Raw genomic sequence first — 25,353 nt, 5'->3', positions numbered from 1 at the left:
AGATTAATGCTCATATATTGTTTTTATGAATCATTTCAAAGGGTTATCACATGCTACTATTCGTGCTATAAATATAAATTTGTGGGAACATATTAACAATACCCCCCAAAGGTCTATGCACGTAGCACACATGGACAAGAAGTATTCCTACGATGACAACTCAGCAAGCAGTAATTGTTAGCTTATGTGCCCTGTACCCTCTACAGCATATTGTAAAGCTCCAGCAAAATAGAATGGTTCAGTTGATTGTATAATCTACAAGGAATGGCTGAATAATGAACATGCCACAAATTTGTAATATGTTCTATTGAACCTACACAATGCAAACTATAAAATGGTGACAATCTTTTGAGCATATGAAGAACATGCTGCATTCAGTACTGTAGATTAGGCTGCTGTGATATCTTTCCACTGCAGCTTGTCTTTCTAATCATTTTTCACTCACTTTCCTCCTTGTTTTCGTGCCTCAAGGCTACTGAAAGAAACATGAGAGATTTTGTTTGCAATTCATATGTGTATTTAATAATGTGTACCTGACTTTGAGCATGTGTGATGAGAGAAGGTGGGATACTAGAATTGTGAGAGCATTCCCATTCCGTCTTTCTGCTGAACATTGCAGGTTGGTTACACCATTCGATTTGAGGACTGCACCAGTCCAGAGACTGTGATAAAGTACATGACTGATGGTATGCTGCTGAGAGAATGCCTAATAGATCCTGACCTGTCTCCGTATGCTATCATCATGTTGGATGAGGCCCATGAGAGGACTATCCACACTGATGTTCTGTTTGGCCTTCTGAAAAAGGTAAGCTGCCATCAACTATTTTTTTCTCTACTGCAAAGCCACTAAAGTGTTGAGCATTGCGTATTTAAAAAATTCAAATTGGATCAGTCACGTGTTGGACCAATTTGCCTGCAATTTGCTCTGGTGTTTGTTTGCACACTGGGCACAAAAGTCAACATTTAGAACATGGTATACAGACTTGCAGAACAAATCTAATAAAGTTGTTCGGATGACATTCTAAATTCTGAGAATGAAGTTTGATTTTGTGATCCTTCTCTAAACCTCATTTAGATTACAATCTTGAACTCAGTGATCTATTGCAAATGTACAAGGATTTAATAGTTCAGCGTGTTCTCAGCTCATCTTTGTAGTGCTAAATTATGCGCATTAGGTTAGTGGTACTGCAATAAGAATTTTTTTCAATGTTTTATCTTGATTTGATTTATTATTGTCACATGTATCGAGTTTCAATGAAAAGTTCTTGCATGCTATACAGACAAAGCATACCGTTCATGAGGTGCAAAAGGGGGAAGGAGAGGGCGTAAAATGTAGTGTTACAGTCATAGCTAGGATGTAGAGAAAGAACAGCTTAATGTAAGGTAGGTCCATTCAAAACCTTGGTGGCAGCAGGGAAGGAGCTGCTCTTGAGTTGGTTGGTACTTGAATCCTGTGGAAGCACTTCTATGACTAACAGTTTTGACTCTTAGATTCAAAGCAATGAATAATGATGTTTTATACATTTCTTTAGAACAGTGCTATGAAAACATTTCACCCTTCTAACTCATGATGCTTATTTTTCCTTTCTAGACTGTTAAAAAACGTCCTGATATGAAATTGATTGTAACATCAGCCACACTGGATGCAGTTAAGTTCTCTCAGTATTTCTATGAGGCGCCTATCTTCACGATCCCTGGCCGAACGTACCCTGTGGAAGTGCTTTATACTAAGGAACCGGAGACCGATTATCTAGACGCTAGTCTAATTACAGTGATGCAGATTCATTTAACGGAGCCACCAGGTATTTACATTAACACAGAACTCAAACTACTGACTAATAATCTTACTTCTAACGTATTGTTTTCACAAAACCAATCGCAATTTTATTTTTAAAAAAGTTCTGTTTCTGATGTTCGGTGTCATTATTTGAATAATATTTTCACGATGCAAGTGACTTAAGAATTGAACGAGTCATTTGTAATCTCAGTGACTAAATTATTTGATATTTGCTTGGATTTAGCAGCAAAGGGAGGTTATCAGATGCTCAGCATTGTTAAACTGTAAGTTAAGACAACAGCTTCCTGCAACCACACGTGCACAGGGAAACAGGGAAGTAAGGAAGTTGCTGTCTGAGTTGTCCTCCTCCTGCAGAAGCTTCATTGCACCAGTTTTTCACCAGGTGACTCAACATTCGGGAAAGGATATACACAGATAAATATAGGGCTTATATAAGGTTTATCTTAACATGAGAGAATTTTTGACAGTGTGAAAAGTCATTTCCAGTCACTCCAGTAGTGAAAGTTATATTTTACAAGTGTGAAATCTCATTCCCTCAGTTTTAATGTTCAAGTTTTTTTTTGCTTTATCTTTTTTCCTTTATCTTTTTTCCTTATCCTTAATCCAAAATTATTAAAATTTATGCATTCTATTTCAGACGCTGTGTAGATCAGTAAGGATTTAGTCTGGTTGGTTAAGGAGGTACACAAATGCAGGTCCCAGGTACCCAGTAAAAGGCATGCACCACCTTGACTATCTGAGCATCACAGGTTCCAGTGCAAAATTCCATAGAATATCCATGAGTAAGTTGAGCTGAAAAGAATGGCGAGTGAGATACAGTTGCCATCGATTGCAAAATTAAGGCCATTAAATTAAAAGGTGCATGCAGTTTTCTGCTTGAGGCACAGTCTCCCTTCCTGTCTTTTCAACTGTACCCACACCTCCCCACCCCTCCCAAACATCGCCAAACCAGCCGCAACCTTTTACAGTCCCATACATTTTACTAACGGAAACTGAGACTGTGTTTCTTTGAAAACATTTAACATTATGCAAGTCAGTAATTCTATGCATTGTAAGCTGCTTTTTAAATTCCAGGATCTAGATTTGTTATACCTGCAGAAAGTTCCAGTGCAATTTTAAAGTGTGCTGTAAAAATATTTTTGAATTTAGGTGACATCCTGGTTTTCCTAACTGGTCAGGAGGAAATTGACACTGCGTGTGAGATTTTGTACGAGCGAATGAAATCCATGGGTCCCGATGTGCCAGAGTTGATTATTCTGCCTGTCTATTCTGCTTTACCGAGTGAGATGCAGACCAGAATTTTTGATCCAGCTCCTCCTGGCAGCAGAAAGGTAAAATAGCAATCTAGTTATTTTAATGTTAAACAGGCAATATTGTTTCACTTAAACTGTTTATTTTATTCATTCATGGGACTTGGACATTGCTGGCTGGCCAGCAATTATTGTCCATCCCTAGTTGCCCTTGGAGGGCAGTTGAGAGTCATTACTGTGGCTCTGGAATCACAGATTTCCTTCTCTAAAGGACATTAGTGAACCACTTGGGTTTTTCCGACAGTCGGTAATGGTTTCATGGTTGTCAGTAGATTCTAAATTCCAGACGTTTTTTATTGAATTCAAATCCCATTACCTGCCGTGTCGGGATTCGAACCCGGGTCCCTAGAAAGATAGCTGAGTTTCTGGATTAATAGTCTAGCAATAATACCATTAGGCCATTGCCCCCACAGTAACATATGTAAGTTAGAAGTTAAGAACAAAGTTAGTTGAATCTTGGTCACCAGTTCCTACGTAAAAATGAGCAAATTCATTGAGACAGCATGGCCGGAATTCTACCGGCATGCCTGCCCCGATTCTGGGGGCAGGTGAGGCTCGGGGAACGGCATTCTTTGTTGACCTCGGGCGGGATCGTATGAACCGCAGGCGGATGTGCCAGTAAAATTACACCCCATGCCTGTTATTTGACATGTTTATATATTTTTTTGTAAAGAAACCTAGCATCAGTCAATTTCTCATTGCCTGATATAACTACTTCTAATCACTCCTTCAAAAACATCTTTCCTAACTTGCCTCTATTGATAGCTACATTTATAAAAGACCACTGTGCAATTTTAATGGCGTACAAAGATCATTAACGTTTATGGTGAACAAAGCTTCCTTTCGTATTCATTCGTGGAATCATGATTAAATATATACAAAACATTTAACTTCCGTCTCTAAACACACTACTGCTTTTGGTTACCCTTCAGTTTTCTCCTGTAAGTTGGAAAGTGTTGATTTGGGTTGACGGGGAGGGAAGTTACAATTTGGCGGTTGTCAATTGCCCTCTGATATTTTGTTCAAATGACTGTTTTGTCGTATATGATCTGAATCTGGGGAAGGTGTGGTTGAAGGGTGGGAGGAGAATTTCCCTGTTATTTGAAATAAGGTTGTGGGACCTTGTTACACCCATTGGGAAGATAAATGGGGCCTCAGCTTAACATTTGCATTTGTAAAATGTCATCTTCAGTCCTCCCAGTGTTCTAGTCAACCATTATATCTCAACCAGCATTACAAAAATCTTTTAGTACCTTGACCGTTGCTAAGCAGAAAGTGATACTAACACTTAAACTAAATGTAAAATGCTAAATATACTAAAACAGCGTCTAGTCTGTGAAATATTTTGGAACATTCTGAGGATTGGAGAAGAAATACAAATGCAAGTTTCACTAAATCCATTTATTTACTATGGATGTAGTATGGATCATTGGTATGCTTAAATGAGTATGGATCAAAACAGGTTACCCCATAAATTCCAAAATAGCTGAAAGCAAAATCATTGTAGAATTAAAAAGTGTTTTTGGAAACCATCACCTCAATTGAGAGGGGTAAAATGCAGGAAATGCCTCCATGTGTTTGTAGGAGAGAAAGATGAGTAAATCAAACAGAGTTCCTGTTCCTGATCATTACCCAGTAAGTTTGATACAAAAACTTGAGCATGTGGGTATGTCTGGGCACATAAGTTTAGGCACACTTCATAACACAGGACTAAGGAAGTTGTTGAAGTGTTGACCAAGATTGTGTTCAAATTTCTGAAGTGGTCCTGGGGTCCACAACCTTCTGCCTCTTGAAACGAGCATGCTGCCACTGAACTGACTGTATCCTTTATCCTCCTTTTCCCTTGCCTCCACCACCCAACCAAGTTTTCTTCCTTTTATCAAAGTTGTTAACTTTGTGATCAGCAGAAACAAGGAAGTCCCCCTTTTTCAAAATGTCCATTCTTTGAATGAGTCTCAACATTGAGCTTTGGCAAACAGTTCGAATGTCTGCCATTACTGAGCAGCTAGATCCTCCCTCCCGTTGCCTGAAATTCCCAGTCTGAGGTGGATAGTATTCAAGATCACAGACTCTAGCTAAAAGGTTTTCTTTCCTTTTAAATCCAGTCCAAGTTTTGCTTCCATCAGTTCAGATATGTAAAGCTAACTCAGCAGAGATGCAGAGGGCTTTCCTGGTCTGCATTATTCCATAGTGCAACTATTCACTAAGGAAAAGTTTTCTCTGCTTGCTATTGACCAAAATTACTGGAGTTTTGGTCCATTTCTTCATCTCAAGCCTTAATCTGCAATTTTCCTCTTTCTAGGCACCTTTCTGCCTCATTCTCTTTAGTCCAGCATATTGGGCAGTGCAGTGGCACAGTGGTTAGCATGCTGCCTCACAAGGACCCGGGTTCAGTTCCGGCCTTGAGTGACTGTCTGTGTGGAGTTTGCACGTTGTCCCTGTGCCTGCATGGGTTTCCTCCCATACGCCAAAGTTGTGTGGGTTCAGTTGATTGGCCATGCTAAATTGCCCCTTAGTATCAGGGGGATTTGCAGGGTAAATATAGAAGGGTTGCAGGAATTGCACCTGGTAGGATTGTGGTCAGTGCTGACTTGATGGACTGAATGGCCTCCTTCCACACTGTATATTCTATGATGTGCCTAATTGTTCAGCTTCTAATCTCCTGTTCCACTTGCCTCTTGTTCACACTGCCACACCCTCCTCTCTGCTTTCAAAATCTTTCTCGAAATCCTTCTCATCAACAGTGCCATACTCACCCCCAGCTCCTTCTGTACTGTTAGCTCCCTGCTACAGCCTAGTCAGCGTCTGCAGGTTTTATCTTTTCAATGCAAAGTGCTTTGAGATGTTCTCCTGCACATTAAGAGCCCTGAAGAAGTGGTGACGGTTGTTGGCAGCCGCTCCTAATGCCGTAGAGAATTAAGAAGTGCCAAAATGTAGATGATTTAGTGGTTTTATTCCTCCTGTTGTTTTTTAATTCATTTGTTTCTCAAAACCTTTCTTTCTGTAACCACTTTTTTTTAATTGTAGGTTGTAATTGCCACCAACATTGCTGAAACATCACTGACTATTGACGGCATCTACTATGTTGTGGATCCTGGTTTTGTTAAGCAGAAAGTCTATAACTCAAAGACTGGCATTGACCAGTTGGTGGTGACTCCAATTTCACAGGTTTTCTTTTTAAATGTCTATTTAAAATGTAATTTATATGTTGGTCATATTCATATTTTGTATGCTTTCTAAACAAAGCCAGCATCATGATTAATTGACACAGGTTATTTTTCATTTAGGTTTCTAGTAGACTGTGCCATTTGTGTATAGTAGCCCAGACATAAGTCACCTATTCCTACCAGTTTTTAAAGGCATTCGATGTCCCAGTTGGATGGTAGCTTGAGAGACGTAGGATGCTGGAAGGATGGGCTTTAGGCTGATTAGCCTTTTCTTTAACTGTTCTTGTACAACTTAAATAAAAATTTCATAAACACAGCAAATACCAGGGAAAGTAAAACAATTTTGGTTTTAATACTTAACCTTTAAAACTGATAATTGTTCATGATATGTGGTGGGTAAGGAGGAAGAAAGTCTTAAATTGTAAATTCCCGTAGTTTCATTTTAAGACCATAAGACATAGACACAAAAGTAGGCCATTCAGCCCATCAATCTGCTCCACCATTCAAGCAGATCATGATTGATCTGATATGATAATCCTCAACTCTTACTTTCCAGCCTTTTCCTCATAACCCTTGACTCCCTTACTGATTAAAAATCTCAGCCTTGAATGTAATGACCCAGTATCTACAGCCCTCTGCGGCAAATAATTCCACAGATTTGCTACCCTGAGAGAGAAAAAATTTCTTTTCATCTCTGTTTTAGATGGGTGACCCCTTACTCCGAGATTATGCCCTCTGTCCTTGAATTTCCCACAAGGGGATTTCCACAGTAACTTTGTTACAGTGCAAAACGTAAGCCTAACTTGTAACGAATAAATAAAATTTAATAAACCTCTCAGCATCTAGCCAAGCCCCCTAAGAATCCTATATGTCTCAATAAGGTTGCCTCTCATTCTTCTAAATTTCAGTGAGTACAGGCCCAACTTACTTGACCTCCCCTCGTAAGAAAAGTCTTCCATACCCGGAAACTACCTAGTGAATCTTCTCTGGACTATCTCCAATGCCAATATGTCTTTCCTTAGATCTGGAAACCAAAACTGTTCGTAGTTTGAATATCTCGAATACTGTCTGTTGTCCACAGGCTCAAGCTAAACAGCGTGCTGGCCGTGCAGGAAGGACAGGACCTGGGAAATGTTATCGACTGTACACCGAGCGTGCTTATAGGGATGAAATGTTGACCACAAATGTTCCTGAAATCCAAAGGACTAATCTTGCTAGTACAGTGCTGTCACTCAAGGTAAATTAAATGCCGATTACAGTTACATCTTCAAACATTGTCAATTGCTGTGGATGTTATAAGGTTTAAGTGTGGGGAGAGAGGCAAACCTGAAATCTCCGCCCCATTTAATAAAATATTTGCTGAATGTGGAGGTAACTTTGAGAATGTATATTAAAACCATACAAGTAGAGCATAGAATTATCCCTCCTTGTCTGCGCTAGTTTTCTGCTACAATAATCACATTGATGTCTCCCCATAATTCTTTATCTTTGCAATGTTTATCCACTCAAGGTAATGGTCCCTACTCCAACTACTCCATGCTTTTTCAACTCATTCCTTGAAGTTCTCTTAACCAGTTCTCACTTTTTATTGACAATATTAAATTGATTACTTATCATTGAATCTTCATTTATACTATCAAAACCATTGAATCCATACAGTGCAGAAGGACGACATTTGGCCCATTGAGTCTGCACTGGTTTTCTGAAAGAGCTTCCCACCCAGGCCCTCCCCTCTGCATTATCCCTGTAACCCTGCATGCACGTTTACCTTGGCTAATCCATCTGACCTGCACATCTTTGGACTGTGGAAGAGCACCCAGAGGAAACCCATGCAGACACAGGGAGAATGTGTAAACTCCACACAGACATTGACAATCACCTGGGTGCCTGGCGTGTGAGGTAGCAGTGTGAACCATTGTGCCACCTTGCTGCCTTTATGAAAACACTCCATGTAGCTCTGCCTTTAAAATATTCAAAGACTCTGCTCGCACTGACTCTTGAGCAAGAGAATTCCTCATGATGCTCTGGTGAAAAAATATTCTGTTCATCTGACATCCCTTACTTTTAAATAGTGACCCTTGGCTCTACTTTCTCCGATGATGCAGCTGTTATTGGATATCTAGCTAACCTCACTACTCAAAACCTTTACTAAATACCATAGAGCATAGTATAGTAGTGTTCATCACTCCAAGATAACATGGAGGAAAACGTTTTGCCCTGCTATGTTCTATATCACAGAACGTATATTTGATGGAAATTAGAAATTTCCACACCTGATGCAGAGATGGAAGCACATTTCAGGAATTTAAATGCTGAGATCTGCTTATTCCACAGGTTTTTCCAGGTGAATTGGCCTCGATATTCAAATATTCTTGTGTTTGCAGTATGCATAGCTACACACCGGGCTTCTTATTTTTCCTTACTCTCTGGGCCGGCCCTTTGCAATCATTCGTCAAAACGTGGCTGTGTGGTAATTTTTTTTTTCATTGTGGCTGGGGGAGGAGGCAGGCCCTGAGCCCAATCGAACGCCAAGCAGTTGCCATTAATGCGATCCACCGACTAACCATCTAACCAACCAAGATAACCAACCCCACATCAGGATTTTGAGTTCTTAAAACCTGTTATGAGGTGTTGTTTTGCTATTAGAGAAAAAGATCAATTGTTAAAGAAGGTTTGTGGGTTGGTGGCACATCACTTTGACACAGAAGTACCACCACTAGTCTGTTGTGTATTGTAAATTGTGCATGTTGGTCCTTATGCTTTTTATCAGGAAATCTGTACTATCAGGACAGAACATGAGTAAAAGCAATCATCAGAGTCTGGGATGCTTTAACAACTGTCGTCTGACATTCAAAATATGTGTACTTTCACGATGAAACATTTCTCTGTCTTAGGCTATGGGGATCAATGACCTGCTTTCGTTTGATTTTATGGATGCCCCACCTATGGAGACTCTCATCACAGCCATGGAACAGTTGTACACATTAGGAGCACTGGATGATGAAGGTTTGCTGACAAGACTCGGACGCAGGGTAAGGGGAACTTAGTGGATCTTAAACACTGAATGCTTTCAACGTTCAAATTTGATTTGCTAATGTCCCACATTTGCAACCACTGTTACAGTATACAAGTTGGGAATCAGTTAAGCTGATTTTACTTCCTGTTGTGACTGGAGTGTTGTGCAGTTTGCCTATTTTGTAACAGAAAATTTACCAAGTTATTAAGTTCAGGGACTATTAGTGCTTGAAGTTTCTACACTTAAATATCAGTAATCTTAAATACTAAGCAGGAAGTGAATGGATTAAGTCTCATCACTTCTCGTTTAGGCCTATTTATTACTCGCTGCATTGGTCAGTCACACATCTATTAACCTTGCAGTGTCTGCTGATGTCTTTATGATCATAAAACTGTCTTCCATAGAACAGAATGAGATGTGTCTGCACAATCTTGCAATGGCCAAATTGGCTGGCTGGACAAGGTGATTAGGCTTATGAAGTTTTCTGTTGATTTAAGTTATTTGTATTGATTTTATTTTGATTGATTGACAGAGCTGAGCTATGAGCTCATCCTGATCGGATACTCAAGTCTTTCAGAAGAGAAGAATCTATAACCCACCGTATTTTGTATATAACTCATTTTGCCGCACAGAATTGGAAATAATGTCTTGGACATAGGGACATGCACTGCATTAGTCTTCACTGAGCTTGATGCAGTCTGCTCCTAATTCAAAGTTAATTGATTTGAATTGCCTATTAAGTTAATTAAATTAATATCATGCAAGGAATCACAATTGAGGTTTTTTAAACAAAAAATTGACTTGAATTGGTAACCTTGCCACTTTTCATATCAATAAATGTTGCTAAAAAAGTTGAATTTTGATTTTTTTTGGTATTAAGCTGTACCATTTTCTAAACATTTTTCTCAGATGGCTGAGTTTCCTCTGGAGCCCATGTTATGTAAAATGCTGATTATGTCTGTACATCTTGGCTGCAGCGAAGAGATGTTGACAATTGTGTCCATGCTGTCTGTGCAGAATGTCTTCTACCGACCAAAGGTAAGCAAATCTAACTGGGCTGACAATTGAAAAGTGCTAACTAAAACCTCCTGTTCATCACTTAATGTGCCAATGTAATCACTCACTCTGAGTAAATATGATGTGGATGTGACAACTGATAAACAGAAACCACGCAACAATCGCCAGGCAGGAGTGTTCCTTTCCAGTTGGGGAGCACTTCAGCAGTCAAGGGCATTCAGCCCCCCATCATAGGGTAAGCGTTTGCCAGGATGGCCTTCAAGACACACAACAATGCACAATCACCGAGCAGAAACCGATTGCCAAGTTCCGCACGCATGAGGACAGCTTCAGTCGGGATCGTAGGTTCATGTCACACTACTTGTAACCTCCACCGTACTGCCTGGGTTTGCAAAATCCTACTAACTGTCTTGGCTTAAGACAACTCACAGCTCTTTAACCTCTGATTATCCCTCCTCTCCACACACACACTGTTCATACCTATAAAGACTCGCATTCCAACCATTCTTCACATTCCAACCTGTAATTGTCTTGCAATTGTGTCTTGGCCTATATATATCGTGTTTGTGAACTAACCTCCACTCACCTGAGGAAAGAGCAGAGCTCCAAGAACTCATGATTCCAAATAAACCTGTTGGAGACTTCTTACTCTGGATCAGTACACAGCATTTCCATGGAATTGATATTATAAACTTATTTTTGCAAGTACTTTTTCTTTTAAGCTAGGATTTTCTACAGAAATTATATTTTAGAAGCGAGGGAGTTTATCATAAGATACTTGGGTTTCTTCCAATTTAGAAACCAAATTTTTTAAAATATTAAAGCAAGTGGAAGAACCCAGTTGTTGATCCAAGGAGGTTACCAATAAATTTGAAAACATTAGTTACAATTTAAAAACGTTGGAAATGCACAACTCTGTCAGTATCTGTTAAGAGAAAAGATAGACTAACATTTCAGTTATAGAAGCTTTATCAGAACTGGACCAACAAAAGACTCGCATCTGAATTGCTGGCTTGTCTTTTCTTTGTTACAGATTTAACTGACCTGTGCATTTCAGTATCTTCTACATTTGTGGCAGAATTCCAGCAGCTGTAATGTTTTTCATTCTGTTTAAGCAGTTGCAGTTGTCAACTCAATCTGCGTTCACTCAATCATTGTTCGTATACGCTGTTAAATCACTCCTAGGATAAGCAAGCCCTTGCGGACCAGAAGAAGGCCAAGTTCCATCAGGCAGAAGGGGATCATCTCACCTTGCTCGCTGTCTACAATTCATGGAAAAACAATAAATTTTCCAATCCATGGTGCTACGAAAACTTCATCCAAGCTCGTTCCCTTCGCAGAGCACAGGATATCCGCAAACAGATGCTGGGCATCATGGACAGGTATAGAGAAATGGCTTGCCTGTCTCGGAGTGTATTTCTTTGCAAGTGAAGTTAAACAAAATATGCATATTGAATCTATTGACTTAGTTGTTTTTCCAATGAACAAACCCACAATGAATTAAACTGTGTATAAGATGGTGCATTCTGACTACCCTGGGCAGTTTAAATGGTTTGCAGCTTTCATTGATGGTGATGCCAGATATTTTTCACTTCGTCCCTTCTCTATGAGCTCCACTGAATATTGATAGGAGGAAGAATGAAAACACAGGCATTCATGGCCCTGTCACTTCCTTATCAGTTGCTGGAATGTACACAGTAACAATATGAGACGCCTCTGTTTCAGTTGTGTTACTACCTTGGTATGGACGGAATTGTCAATCTTCGCTTCCCCATGAGCCATAGTATCCCTACATTGTAGGAGGAGGCCATTTGGTCCATCAAGTCTGCACCAACTCTTACCCAGGCTTGTTTCCCCACTCTATCCCCAATCCACCTAACCTACACATCATTTGGATACTTGAGGGGCAATTTAGGATGGCCAATCCACCTAACATGCACATCTTTGGACTTTGGGAGTAAACCAGGGCACCCACAGGAAACCCACGCAGGCAGTCACCCAGGGCTGGAATTGAACCTAAGTCCCTGGCACTGAGGCAACAGTGCTAACCACTGTGCCCATGACATGACTATTAATGGCAACTCACTCTGTGAATCCATATTCCCACCACTTTGTGCTGTGCACAAAGGAAATGCAAATTGCTTGTACTATTTCATGAGAAAAGTGAGGATAGCTTGTTAGGGAGGGAGTTGAGACAAATTTATAAACCCATACGTGAGAATGCTCATGATTGTGCCCGTTCCTTATCCATTGCACCAATTTACTGGCTGTTCTGTGCTCGTTGTGAAAAATTTACACACCTTTCACAAGTTTTGTTTTTGCAAAGTTTATTTGTCACTCTCGCCAGAAACTATTGTGGTTCCATTCTTCAGAAACAAAACCACCGATTAGAAGAGGACATGATATGATCATTTGCAAACAGTTCTTGTCTGTGTTTGTAGCAGCTGTCTCTTGTGAATCATTAGTTACTTTTATCAGGAATAAACTTGAACAAAATTTAATATTTAAGCCGAAAGTAGAAGAAATTGCATAGAATCCTAATAATCCATAGTACAGAGGCCATTACACCCGTTGAGCAGTATTCTTTCCATCCCCCTCTAATCCTTATTTACAAATGGTTACACTTTCTTGGTACTCGATAAGATGTTAGAGATTGATTTTTTTTTTCAAGTGCATTTTAAAATATTAGGCATATCTGAAAATGAATCGTAAATTTTTGGTTTGTGATGCCAGTATAATATTTTGTACCATCAAGTATATAGCATTTTTATACGACGTAAGCACTTTTTATGATACAAAACTAAAATCAACACCTCACAACTGGTTGGTTGCAGTGGTGAAACTGCCTTGGTTTTGCAGTGCAATTTTCTATCTGAAGTTTATTTATTAGTGTCACAAGTAGGTTTAATTAATATTGCAATGAAGTTATTGTGAAAATCCCTTTAATGACTTTCGATGTACATGGACATTTCTTTGTTCAGTACATCCAAAATCCTTGTTGAGTAAGACACAGCAGCTTAGTTGATTTGGCCCTTCCGCCACTTTCAATGCTTGGGAGGCATCTCCAATCGGGAAAACAGAGCAGGACTCCTGCCTCCTGCTTTGTTGATGTTTCTCTAACCCTTAAACAAAAGAACTTGTATTTCTATGCAGTAATGCCTTTCACAACCTCTACTCTCGCCATTTCTTGGGCTTGTACAAGATACACTGAGATATTGCATGTTCAAATACCGCTACCAGGTAAATTCCAGCAGGGGAGGATGAGATGGCAGCCATTGGCCATTGAATGTTGGAGATCTGGACCCAGTGTTCCTTCCAACCACTTTGACTTGACATAAATGCATTGGACGGTGTGTTTCCCTCATTTACGTTTCTTGCTGGCATGCCCATCCGGAGGTGAGCAGATCTAGTGTCTGCCACCTGCCAACCCAGAAATGCTGATGTCAGCCGTGGCTCAGTTGGTAACATTCTCACTTCTGAGCCCCACAGTTTGGTTTAAAGTCAAGAATACAAATCAAGACTGACACTCCGGTGCAGTTCTGAGGGGATGCTGCACGGTCAGAGATTCCGTCTTTCAACTGAGATGTTAAACTGAGGTCCCTCTGTTTGCTCAGATCGATGTAAAAGATCCCATGATGCTGTTTTGGAGAAGGAGCAGGGAGATTATCCCTGATGCCCTGGCCAATATTTATCCCCCAATCAAAAATGGGCAGATTATCTGGTTATTTTCACATCGCTCTTCATGGCAGCTTGCTGTGCTAAATTGCCTGCCCAGTTTCCAACATTACAACAATGAGTACAATTCAGAAGCATTTCAATGGCTGAAAGCACTTTTAGACACCCCACAGTTGTGAGTGGCGTTATATAAATGCAAATCGGTAAAAGTCTGGACTGGATCTTTTGAAGTAAATCTGTGCCATTAAATGAAATATGCATTGTTTACATTGTGACCAATTTGGTTATTTTTTTAGTTTTGCTTGTGTTTTCATACAGACATAAACTGGATGTTGTTTCGTGTGGCAAAGCCACGGTGCGAGTTCAGAAAGCAATTTGCAGTGGCTTCTTCCGCAATGCAGCTAAGAAGGATCCACAAGAGGGATACCGTACACTGATTGACCAGCAGGTGGTGTACATTCACCCCTCCAGTGCTCTCTTCAACAGGCAGCCTGAATGGTATGTAGTGTTATTGAGATAATCATAGTGTCAAAATTAACCACTGTGCATAACGCCTCTGTGGACTGTTGGGTCTGGCCCACTTTGAATGGCTGAAACCTGATTACCCGCAAGCAATGATAAAGTACAGCAGATTAAATTTCTGATACATTTTGAGATTGTCCGAAAGGCAGACAACACAGTTTGCCCGGCTTTCAAACAAATGTTGTGCCAAAAGGAAGGGGCATATACATCGCTTGTTTTTCTCTCTCGGAGGAAGAAAGTTGGAGGGAGGAAAATGGCATTGCCCTGTGAGCAACCACAAAAGGCTTGGGTGTTTTTTGACCACCCAACATTTCATAGAATTATAGAATCCCAGTAGTGCAGAAGGAGGTCATTCGGCCTATTGAGTCTGCACTGACAACAATCCCATCCCAGCCCTATCCCACAACCCCACATCTTTACCTCGCTCATTCGTTTAACCTTCACATCCGTCACGGGCAGGGGCATAGTGGTTAACACTGCTGCTTTACAGTGCCAGGGACCCGGGTTCAATTCCCGGCTTGGGTCATTGTCTGTCTGGAGTCTGCATGTACTCCCCACTTCTGCATGGGTTTCCTCCGAGTGCTCTGGTTTCCTCCCACAGTCCAAAAGACGTGCTGGTTAGGTGCATTGACAGTGCTAAGTTCTCCCTCAGTGTACCCGAACAGGCGCCGAAGAGTGGCCGCTCAGCGATTTTCACAGTAACTTCATTGCAATGTGAATGTAAGCCTACTTGTAACTAATAAATTAACTTTATTTTGGGACACTAAGGGGCAATTTAGCATGGCCAATCAACCTAACCCACACATCTTTGGAGTGTGGGACGAAACCAGAGCACCTGGAGGAAAGCCACACAGACCATGGGAAGAAGTTGCAAACTCCACACAGACAGTGACCCAAGCTGAGAATTGAACCCAGAGCCCTGGCACTGTGAGGTAGCAGTGCTAACCATTATGCTACCGTGCCCCCATACTTGCTGGTGGATTTGCATGTTGGTCTGTTGACCAGCATACGGCTTTACTTTTTAAGTCAAGTAGCGTTCTTTGCCTCAATTGCTACTCATGGTGGCTCAATCTTCTGCGTTAGGGGTGAAATTCCTCCTCATTTCTGCCTTTATTTCTTCTATGCTGAAGTGATGTACCTTGTTACCAAGTTGTCAGCAAGTTAAACCAATTTTTGCTGTTTTCCCTATCAATTCATAATTTTGAAAACCTCATAGATTCACCGTAACCTTCTTGGTTCTGTTTGTGAGCAGCTCTTCACATCTATGACCTTTTGTTTCTGCTGCAATTTTATCATATCTGTGCTGTATCCCTTTGACAGCACTAACACTGCATTATAAGCAATAACGGAATGACCTGAACTGTACTCGGTACTCCCAACCACAGCCTAACCATCGTCATTCACAAGTTCAAAACCAATTGCATATTTTTATAGCCCAGAAATGCACTACTTCACATTTTTCTGCATCTGTCACATATCCTCTCACTCCATTAAGCTATGATCCTCTGCATTCTCCTTCACCTTTTCCCAGATGTTTTGTGTTTCATATCCTTGCTGTCTGTGTTTATCCTAATCACGTGCATTTTAACTTTATTTCTCTCTGATACAGAAACAAAGTATTTATTTATATATTACTGCCGTTCATTCACTCTCAATTACAAGATGGTTTTTTTGCCTCAAGTGCTTCCACTCTAAGATGCACTATCCTTTAATTCTTTATTTATAAAAGCTTTTTGCTATTTTTCTTTGTATTTAGCACTTGTATCTTTTTAAACATAATTTTTGCTGTAACTTCTCGTTCATGCATCTCTTACCCAGAGGAGGGAGATGTTAACTTGCTCCTTATGTGTCACATGTTTAATTACACCCTACTGTTTGATCTGCCTTTTTTTTAAGCAAACAATTAATTCAGATTGCATCTCTTTTCAAATCATGCACTTATCCTTTACGTTGAGTGACACACTGAACCTTGCTATTTATTTCATGGCACCAGTGGGATGGCATCATCTTGAATGTTATTGCTGGAATATTGTGCAAATATTCCAGAAAGACCATTGCACAAGTGGGATGTTGAGGAGATTTCTCCCATCCTTGTTCAAAGCTTAAATTCTGGTGGTTTTTTCTCCCCATAGTGTTTTTCCATAGCGAGTATGACAGTAAGATTTTTACTCCAGTGTCTGTAATACATGTAAACAGTTTACATTACACGATGCTTGCATATTTGTGGTATTTATATGTATGACAAAGTTCTCTTGATGGCTTACTGAATAAAAGCATTATGTAGAGGTACCAAGCTAACACAGGATCAGTAAAGTCCTGGGGTTGAGCAGAGGTAGCTGGTCACAGTGGATGGGCCATACCGCAACTAGATTTTATAGCTTTGGGCTAGTAAGAGGAGAAGTTGGCTCAGGTTCCTGTTGTTAATTGCTACTGTGGCCCACCCCAGTCCACAAACCCTCATTGCTGCAAAGTTTGTGTGTTTGGATGCCAGTTGGGAACAACATCTGCGTGAAGTGCTGGCTATCATTTTGAATGATTTGCTCACATTCTTCACTCACTCAAAGCTTGGGGCAAGATACTGAGGAGATCTTAGTGATGGTGAGGATTGTGCTCCATCATGGATTTGTGTCTTGTGTGGAAGAGAGAACACATTTGGAATAACAGGGAAGGCAGTTGAGCTAAGAAAATATCGTTATGTTTGTGGACAGTGAAAGGAACAGATTAACGTTTCCCTTTATATAGAAAATGGATGCAGGAGTGGGCCATTCGGCTCTTCCAGCCTGCTCCTCCATTCACCATGATTATCGCTGATCGTTCATCTCAAAAGCCTGATTCTACCTTCCCCCTCCATATCCTTTGTCCCAGGAGTTATATCTAACTCCTTCTTGAAAACGTACAATGTTTTGGCCTCACAACTTTCTGTGGTAACAAATTCCACAGGCTCACCACTCTGGATGAAGAAATTTTTCCTCACTTCTATGACCCCTGGTTTTGAAGACCCACACTATCAGGAACATCCTTCCTGATCTGCTCTGCCTAGTCCTTTTAGAATTTTGTAGATTTCTGTGAAATTTCTCCCTCATTCTTCTGAACTCCAGTGAATATAATCCTAACTGACTCAGTATTTTCTCATAAGTCAGTCCCACCATCCCAGGAATTGGTCTGGTAAACATTTCTTGCACTCCCCCTATAGCAAGAGCTTACTTCCTCAGAATAGGAGACCAAAACTGCTCACATGATTCCAGATGTAGCCTCACCAAGGCCCTGTATAATTGCAGCAAGACATCCTTCTCCTGAACTCAAATCCTCTCACTATGAAGGCCAGTAGCAGTCAGAGAGCTGTCACATGATTATGCTATGGATTTATTCATAGATATCACCAGTGATTTATAACATTGGTTCTTTTAGTAGTTAATAATGAGAGCTATATCCAGGGTATCAAAATGTAATTAGCTGCTCAGTTGAGAGTTTTGTACCATGGACCAGTGCTTTACCAGGAATTGGGTCAATGCTAGGCAATCTCCATTTTTCTTAATCATGGAAAATTAACTGTCAACTTATTAACCAGGACCGATTTTAAAATTCAAACCCCAGGTTTGAAAGGGAAGCTTTACTCCCTCTCCGCCTTGTTCCTACCTATCTCAGTTTTTAAATTAATGTTTTCATACAGCAAATACAGGAAGGAATCACCACTGAGACCACTGGTGCAATTTAATGATGTGAAAACGTGTTATTGTGAATCAAATACATGTCAACTGCATCTCAAAGTCAACTAAAAAATGATCACTGAAGCAACAAATTGAAATGTTTCTTTGCAACAGCATAAAGAGATTTTATACACAATAACTTGCATTTATGTAGCAGCTTTAAAGTAGTAAAATATCCCAAAATATTTCTCTTTTGGCACCAAGCCACATAAAGAATAGGACAGAAGACCAAGAGCTTGGGCAAAGAGTCTAAGGAGTGTCTTAAATGAAGATAGAGATGTTTAGAGGGAAAATCAGCAGCCTAGGCTTAGAAAAGCACGGCCTCCTGTGGTGGAACGAGGCTGGAATGGAGAAATCTTGGCTACAGGGCTGGTAGTAGTTAGAGGAGAGGAGGGGTAGTTTAGGTGATGCCAGGGGAGAAAATGAAACGTGATTATGAACAAACAGCTGATGTAAAATGTCCAAACAATGAAAATGAAGTATTGATGGTTGACTGGAAAATCTGCATCGGATGTAGTGGGATTCTTACTGACCTGAGATAGGTCTGAGTCTCGGCCACAACATTAAAATAAAGTGTGACACGTCGCTAATGGCAGAACAAATTACCTGAGCTTCTGTGAGCGGGAATCCCTAAAAGCTGAACAACGTTGGTCGAGGGGTTGAATTTCTTAACTCTTGTTTCAGCAGAGTCAGTGGAACACCACCAAAGAATCTGACAGAGTAAAGCTTAAATTAGTTTTTAAAAGATTGTAAATAGTGGCCTTAAGTTTTAGGATTGAGTTTGTGAGATTTGAAAAAGGATAAGTGCTAAGAACAGGAATCCCTTGATAAAATTTCAGTGGGCGAAAGTGATACTCAGTCCATGATGGTATTTTGTATTATTTCAATGCAAGGATTGTCTTCTGATTGGCTAATGGATAGTGTCAGCCCATACTCCACAGTGAATTGCGGTGTGGTAAGCCCTTTGGGCTAAGTGAGTCACTTCCCCCATTTATTTAATTGATTTGCTACATTTGGCAGCATGACCTGACGTTCTGTCTACATAGCACTAATAGTCTTTTGCAGATGTGTATTTGCAGGCCTTTGTTTCACTTGAAGAAATAACTAAACTATTTCTATATGCTTTAAACTCATCCTTTTATTTTAGTCCCATGATTTCTGCAAGTTAGCAATCGCATTTGTATGTGCACTTTATTTATTTTTTTCCCTTTTCCATGAGCGTGTGTATATAAATATATACATACATATATATAGAGTCCACTTTTGCATCACCTATTTCACATGTTTTAACTGTGCTTCACAAAGCTTCTTTGGAAAGTTTTTGTTTCTCATCTCATTTCCTTTCTTCAGGGTTAGTCCTACTAACTCTAGGCTTTGTTTCAGGTGGGTGTCTCCAGACTCTACACCAGTTAGTTCTTGTTCAATTCTCTGCTTGTTTTGGTGCCTGGAGTGAAATTGGGAAATGGGATATATCATCTTATTACTTGAGTTGCTTTTTTTTTCCCCCAAAGTTTTTTTTTCCTATGCAGTGCTGCATTCTAGCCGATAAAAGTTTCTGCTTGAAGTTTTATCTTAGACTCTTTTTTGCCAAATTTTCAAATCGCGTTGCTTTCATCCATTACGTTTAATGTCTGTGATAATTAAAATTATTAACTGCTGGCATATTAGTCAACTGTTGAAGTCTTGGTAAATTCTTCCAAAACTGCAGTCAGTTTATATGCTGAGCATAGGAGTGAAACATAGAAGACAGGAGCAGGAGAGGCCATTCAGCCCTTCGAGCCTGCTCCGTCATTCATCGTGACCATGGCTGATCGTCCAACCCAGTAACCTAATTCTGCTCTCGTCCCATAACTTTTGATCCCGACTGCCCCAAGTGCTATATCCAGCCGCCTCTGAATACATTCAGTGTTTTGGCATCAACTACTTCCTGTGGCAATGAATTCCATATACTCATCACTTTTTGGGTGAAGAAATGTCTCCTCATCTCCATCCTAAATGATCTAATCTACCCTGAATCCTCAGATTGTGACCCCACCCCCCACCATTGGGAATATCTTTGCTGCATCTACCCTGTCTAGTCCTGTTAGAATTTTATAAGTCTCTGAGAGCCCCCATCAGTCATCTGAACTCCAGCGAAAACAATCCTAGTCAATTTCTCCTCATACGTCAGTCCTGCCATCCCTGCTGGCTGGATATGGGTGGTCGTTTTTCACATCAATGGGAATATCAATTTCATATAAATTTGGAATCAATGGGTGCTTTTCTGGTTGGCAGTTGGTGATTAGTGGAGTGCCGCAGGGATCGGTGCTGGGGCCTCAACTGTTTACCATTTACATAGACGATCTGGAGGAGGGGACTGAGCGTAGGGTAACAAAATTTGCTGATGTCACGAAGATGAGTGGAAAAGCAAATTGCGTGGAGGACATGGAAAGTCTGCAGAGAGATCTAGATAGGCTGAGTGAGTGGGCGAGGACCTGACAGATGGAATATAACGTTAGCAAATGTGAGGTTATCCACTTTAGTAGAAATAATGGTAGGAGGGATTATTATTTAAAGGGTGAAAAGCTGCAGCATGCTACAGTGCAGAGGGACCTGGGGGTTCTTGTGCATGAATTGCAAAAACCCAGTCTGCAGGTGCAGCAGGCGATCAAGAAGGCGAATGGAATGTTGGCCTTTATAGCAAGGGGGATAGAATATAAAAGCAGAGAGGCCTTGCTGCAACAGTACAGGGCACTGGTGAGGCCGCAACTGGAGTACTGTGGGCAGTTTTGGTCCCCGTATTTGCGAAAGGATATATTAGCCTTGGAGGGAGTATAGAGAAGGTTCACCAGGCTGATACCGGAGATGAGGGGGTTAGCTTATGAAGAGAGATTGAATCGACTGGGTCTGTACTTGTTAGAGTTTGGAAGGCTGAGGGGGGGATCTTATAGAGACTTACAAGATAATGAAGGGGCTAGATAGGGTAGAGGTAGAGAGATTCTTCCTGTTTAGAAAGGATAGCAGAACTAGAGGGCACAGCCTCAAAATAAGGGGGGGGGTGCAGTTTAGAACAGAGTTGAGGAGGAACTTCTTCACTCAAAGGGTGGTGAGTCTCTGGAATTCTCTGCTCATTGAAGTGGTGGAGGCTGCCTCGCTAAATATATTTAAGTCACGGGTAGACAGATTTCTGAGAGATGAGGGGATTAAGGCTTATGGGGGGAAAGTGGAACTGAATCACTTCAGATCAGCCATGATCTTATTGAATGGCGGGGCAGGCTCGAAGGGCTAGATGGTCTACTCCTGCTCCTATTTCTTATGTTCTTATATGGGGTCTGTTTCTCATGGGTGTGTCATAAACTCCTGCACATCTTTACAACACAACCCAAACCACCTGCTTGATTCTTTCGCCCAATTTAAAATTCCAGTAAGTCAAACATCATTTGTAGGGTGAAATACTGAGAGTGACTACTATTGTGCGCATAGCTTGTTGTGGCAGAAGTGGGAGGGGAGGCTGCGTTGAGTATATGTAAAAACGTGATTTTGGGGCTAAAAATTGGGGATGTCTTGCATGCCAGGCCAACTTGTATGCCGTGATCAATGGTACTGATACTGAAAAGTGGTGTAAGTAATATCCTTGTTGGCTTGTTATACTATCACCTGACATGAATGGATTCCGCACCTACTCTATTAATTGTACCATTAAATGTTTTATGTCCACGTGGCAAGGCAGGCAGTGCCCTAATTTGCTGTCCCTCCTGAAAGATGGCACCGTCAACAGTGTAACTTTCCCTTAATACTGCACTGCAATGTCACCTAGCTCTCCAAAGATGTGCAAGTTAGGTTGATTGGCCATGTTAAATGGCCCCTTAGTGTCAGGGGTACTAGCAGGGTAAATACGTGGGGTTACAGGGATGGGGTCTGAGTGGGATTGTTGTCAATGCAAGCTCAGTGGGCCAAATGGCCTCCTTCTGTGCTGTGGGGATTCTGTTCAATGATTTTAGATTATGTGCTCAGTCTGGATAGTGGGGCTTGAACCAATGACTTTGACTTGGCCTGAAGTACTATCACTGAGCCCGAATGAACTCTGCACAACTGCCAACGAACTTCCTGAAGAACGCCACCTGCTCTCCTAGTATGACATTTCCATTTCTGGTATCAGTCACTTGCCAATTAATGTTGAGTTGGGTGTCACTCTCGCTTCAATTGGTAACACTCTCGCCTCAGGTCAGTAAGTTGCACTTTAGGACTTGAACACAAAAAAACATTGGCCTGGCCAATCTTCAATAAAAAAACAGATTGTTTGGTCATCCCTGTTAGGAAGTGGGAAGTTGCTGTGTGAGAATTGGCTGCATTTTGCTCACATTAGAACAGTATGACCAAACTTCAAAAGCACTTTGACTGTAAAGCATTTGGAGTTGTGAAAGGCACGACATAAATGCGATTCTTCAAAGTTACAGAAGGATTTCATCACACTTATTTCATATGAATGATTTACAGCTGATAGAGAAGAAACTTTTTGTTTATTATTGTCACATTGGCATACAGTAGAAAGTATTGTTTCTTGCATGGTTTACAGACAAAACATACCGTTTATAGAGGTCATACGGGAAAAGGAAAGAAGAGGGTGGAGAATGTAGTGTTGTAGTTACAGATAGGGTGAAGAGAAAGATCAACTTAATTTATGATAGGACCATTCGAGAGTCTGATAGCAGCAGGGAAGATACTGTTCTTGAATCAGTTAATGTGTGTTTTCAGATTTTTGTATTTTTTTTCTGATGAAAGAATTAGCTCACCAATAGAAGTTGATTCACGCAAAGATTCTGGATTTGAAAGGACAATGTTGGCATTTCTTCACAGCTGTTATGCCCTACCCACTAAGATTGGCACTGCTAGATGCATGGTTCTCAAAAGACCAACAAACCCATTTGTGAAATAGTTAACTTTAATGGAGATCCTCTGTGTGACTGTCTTTATTCCCCAGCTGTTTAGGATCATGTATGATAAAGCTGTGAAATCGTTTCCTAATGTGAAAAGCAATAGGAAATAGAATTGATAAGAGTTTACAATATTTGCATGTTTCTTTCAGGGTTGTATATCATGAACTTGTCTTAACAACTAAAGAATACATGCGGGAAGTAACCACCATTGACCCACGGTGGTTGGTGGAGTTTGCACCTGCCTTCTTCAAAGTGTCTGACCCAACTAAACTCAGCAAGCAAAAGAAACAACAGCGGCTGGAGCCCTTGTACAACCGCTACGAAGAACCCAACGCCTGGAGGATCTCTCGTGCATTCAGACGACGTTAGGCTTCTAGTTGTCGTCATGGTTTGGCAAAGAGCAGGGTGGGAAGCAGGAGAAAATGCTCAAGAGGGATTGCAAGTGGCACCCTAAAAACTGAAAATCTGCATCTCCAATATTTATTTTTGTGCATTTCCCTATATGATGTATTTTGGCATTTAAAAGCTTCACGTGAGTTAGTTTCCAACATGAGGAAATATTTTCTGTGTCCCGGTTTATTCTTGACGTTACTCATAGCTATTATACACAAACCTGGTTATAATTGCTGTTTTATCAGTCTCTGCAGAATAAACAAATGTACTGTAACAATTGAATCCAAGAAAATACTTTTCCTTTGCAACAACTAGATGGTGGCAGAAAGTCCTTTTGTTTTAAAAAATGCAGCCTTTTTTAAGTATGTGTTTTTATTTCACTTCTAATGTTTTGGTAACAGGCACAAAGTGCAACTGAGAATGTGTTTGATCGTTTACAAACATTAAGGCAGAACACCTTCAGGTCGGGCGAGGTTCTCAGAAAAGAAATTTCCATTGGCCTCGGGTGGGATTTTATAATCTTGCCCAAACGAGACCGTAAAGTCCTGCCCAATGTATTTGAAACCTCTGGAGTCAAATCAACAAATGCATAACTGCAATATAAATCTGAAGAAGAAACTCGATTAACAAAAAAACACAAAATACTGGAACATCTCAGTGGATTTGTGGGGAGAGAGAGACAACCCTTCGAAGGCTCATCCAGACTTGAAACGTTATCGGACACTCTGTTCTCTCCCCGCAGATGCTGTCAGACCTGCAGAGATTTTCCAGCATTTTCTGTTTTTGTTTCAGATTCCAGCACTCTCAATATTTTTGCTTTCAGGTTAGCATTGTGGTTGGACGTTTCTTTCTTGCTCTCTTCATCTGTTCAAAGATCTGTCCTAAATCTTCCTACTTCAGCCTCTCATCTTCCTAGACATGTTTTACCCGGAACATTACAGCATCTTTTTAATCCGTCAAGTTACTTTATGACTCCCAAGAGCTGTAATTACCATTGAAATGGATTAAACATTGAAATGTAAGATATGCCTCTTGGCCATTACCTTTCTTAGAGTTTAATGATTCTTCCAGCGCATATTGTAGGGTTTAAACGGTAGCACTGCTAATAGATATTTTTTAATAGCTGTGTTTAATTTCAAAGGAAGTGGCAAATCCTATACTTAAGAACGATTAATATTTTTTATGTACCGTGTTTAGTCCTGACTGGCGGTTTCAAAGACCCAGGTGTTGCAGCAGCTGGGAATGAACGAACAAGGAAGTTTTTCCTGTTGGAAGACCTTGTTCAGTTTCATCTACAATTCAGATATATTTATATCAAGATTTAATGTACATATACATTGTAAAAAAAAAGTTTTTCATTAAATATGTGGTATCTCAAAGACACAAATAAAACTGGGCTGTATATTTTGTATGGAATGTGCACTTATGTTTCTGTTCCTCTTCTTTCGCACCAACCCTGCAATTCTTTCGTGGACAATTTACAAAGTGATAATTTCAACCCATGAGTTCAGATGCTGCCAGGTTGTTATTGGAGTGTGTGTGTGTTTGCATGTGCCAATGTGTGATTACTGCAAGGAAATGCTTCTACATTTCAGTACTTTTATAGTGAGCAAAGAAGTTAATGGAAAGAGTCACAGGAATAAATAGTGTTTTTTTGCCCTTGCTTTCCAATTTCATGATTCCAAAATGATGGCCCCAATTAGGGCAGCATGGGGGCACAGTGGTTAGGTTGGCACGGTGGCATAGTTGTTAGCACTGCTGCCTCACAGCTCCAGGACCTGGGTTCCAATCCTGTCTTGAGTCACTGTCTGTGTGGAGTTGGCACATTCTCC

The 25,353-nt window shown here is 40.6% G+C and overlaps 1 protein-coding gene across 1 annotated transcript in view; it reads left to right on the top strand.

Annotated features, from left to right (window-relative positions):
* Positions 1–24,941, top strand: part of dhx8 (DEAH (Asp-Glu-Ala-His) box polypeptide 8) — a 46,145-nt gene extending 21,204 nt beyond the window's left edge. Inside the window, exons 14-23 of the mRNA XM_080213832.1 lie at positions 620–805; positions 1,592–1,802; positions 2,948–3,129; positions 6,136–6,276; positions 7,357–7,512; positions 9,170–9,307; positions 10,201–10,329; positions 11,494–11,690; positions 14,302–14,481; positions 23,278–24,941. Coding sequence (XP_080069958.1) covers positions 620–805; positions 1,592–1,802; positions 2,948–3,129; positions 6,136–6,276; positions 7,357–7,512; positions 9,170–9,307; positions 10,201–10,329; positions 11,494–11,690; positions 14,302–14,481; positions 23,278–23,497 — 1,740 coding nt within the window. The 3' untranslated portion in view covers positions 23,498–24,941. The remainder of the gene's footprint in view (positions 1–619; positions 806–1,591; positions 1,803–2,947; positions 3,130–6,135; positions 6,277–7,356; positions 7,513–9,169; positions 9,308–10,200; positions 10,330–11,493; positions 11,691–14,301; positions 14,482–23,277) is intronic.
* The last annotated feature ends 412 nt before the right edge of the window (positions 24,942–25,353 follow it).

Source organism: Carcharhinus amblyrhynchos, chromosome 27 (genome assembly GCF_965287045.1).
Source record: "Carcharhinus amblyrhynchos chromosome 27, sCarAmb.v2.hapA, whole genome shotgun sequence".
NCBI lineage: Eukaryota > Metazoa > Chordata > Chondrichthyes > Carcharhiniformes > Carcharhinidae > Carcharhinus > Carcharhinus amblyrhynchos.
The sequence above is the reverse complement of the archived record's forward strand: the minus strand, read 5'-3'. Positions and strand labels throughout refer to the sequence as shown.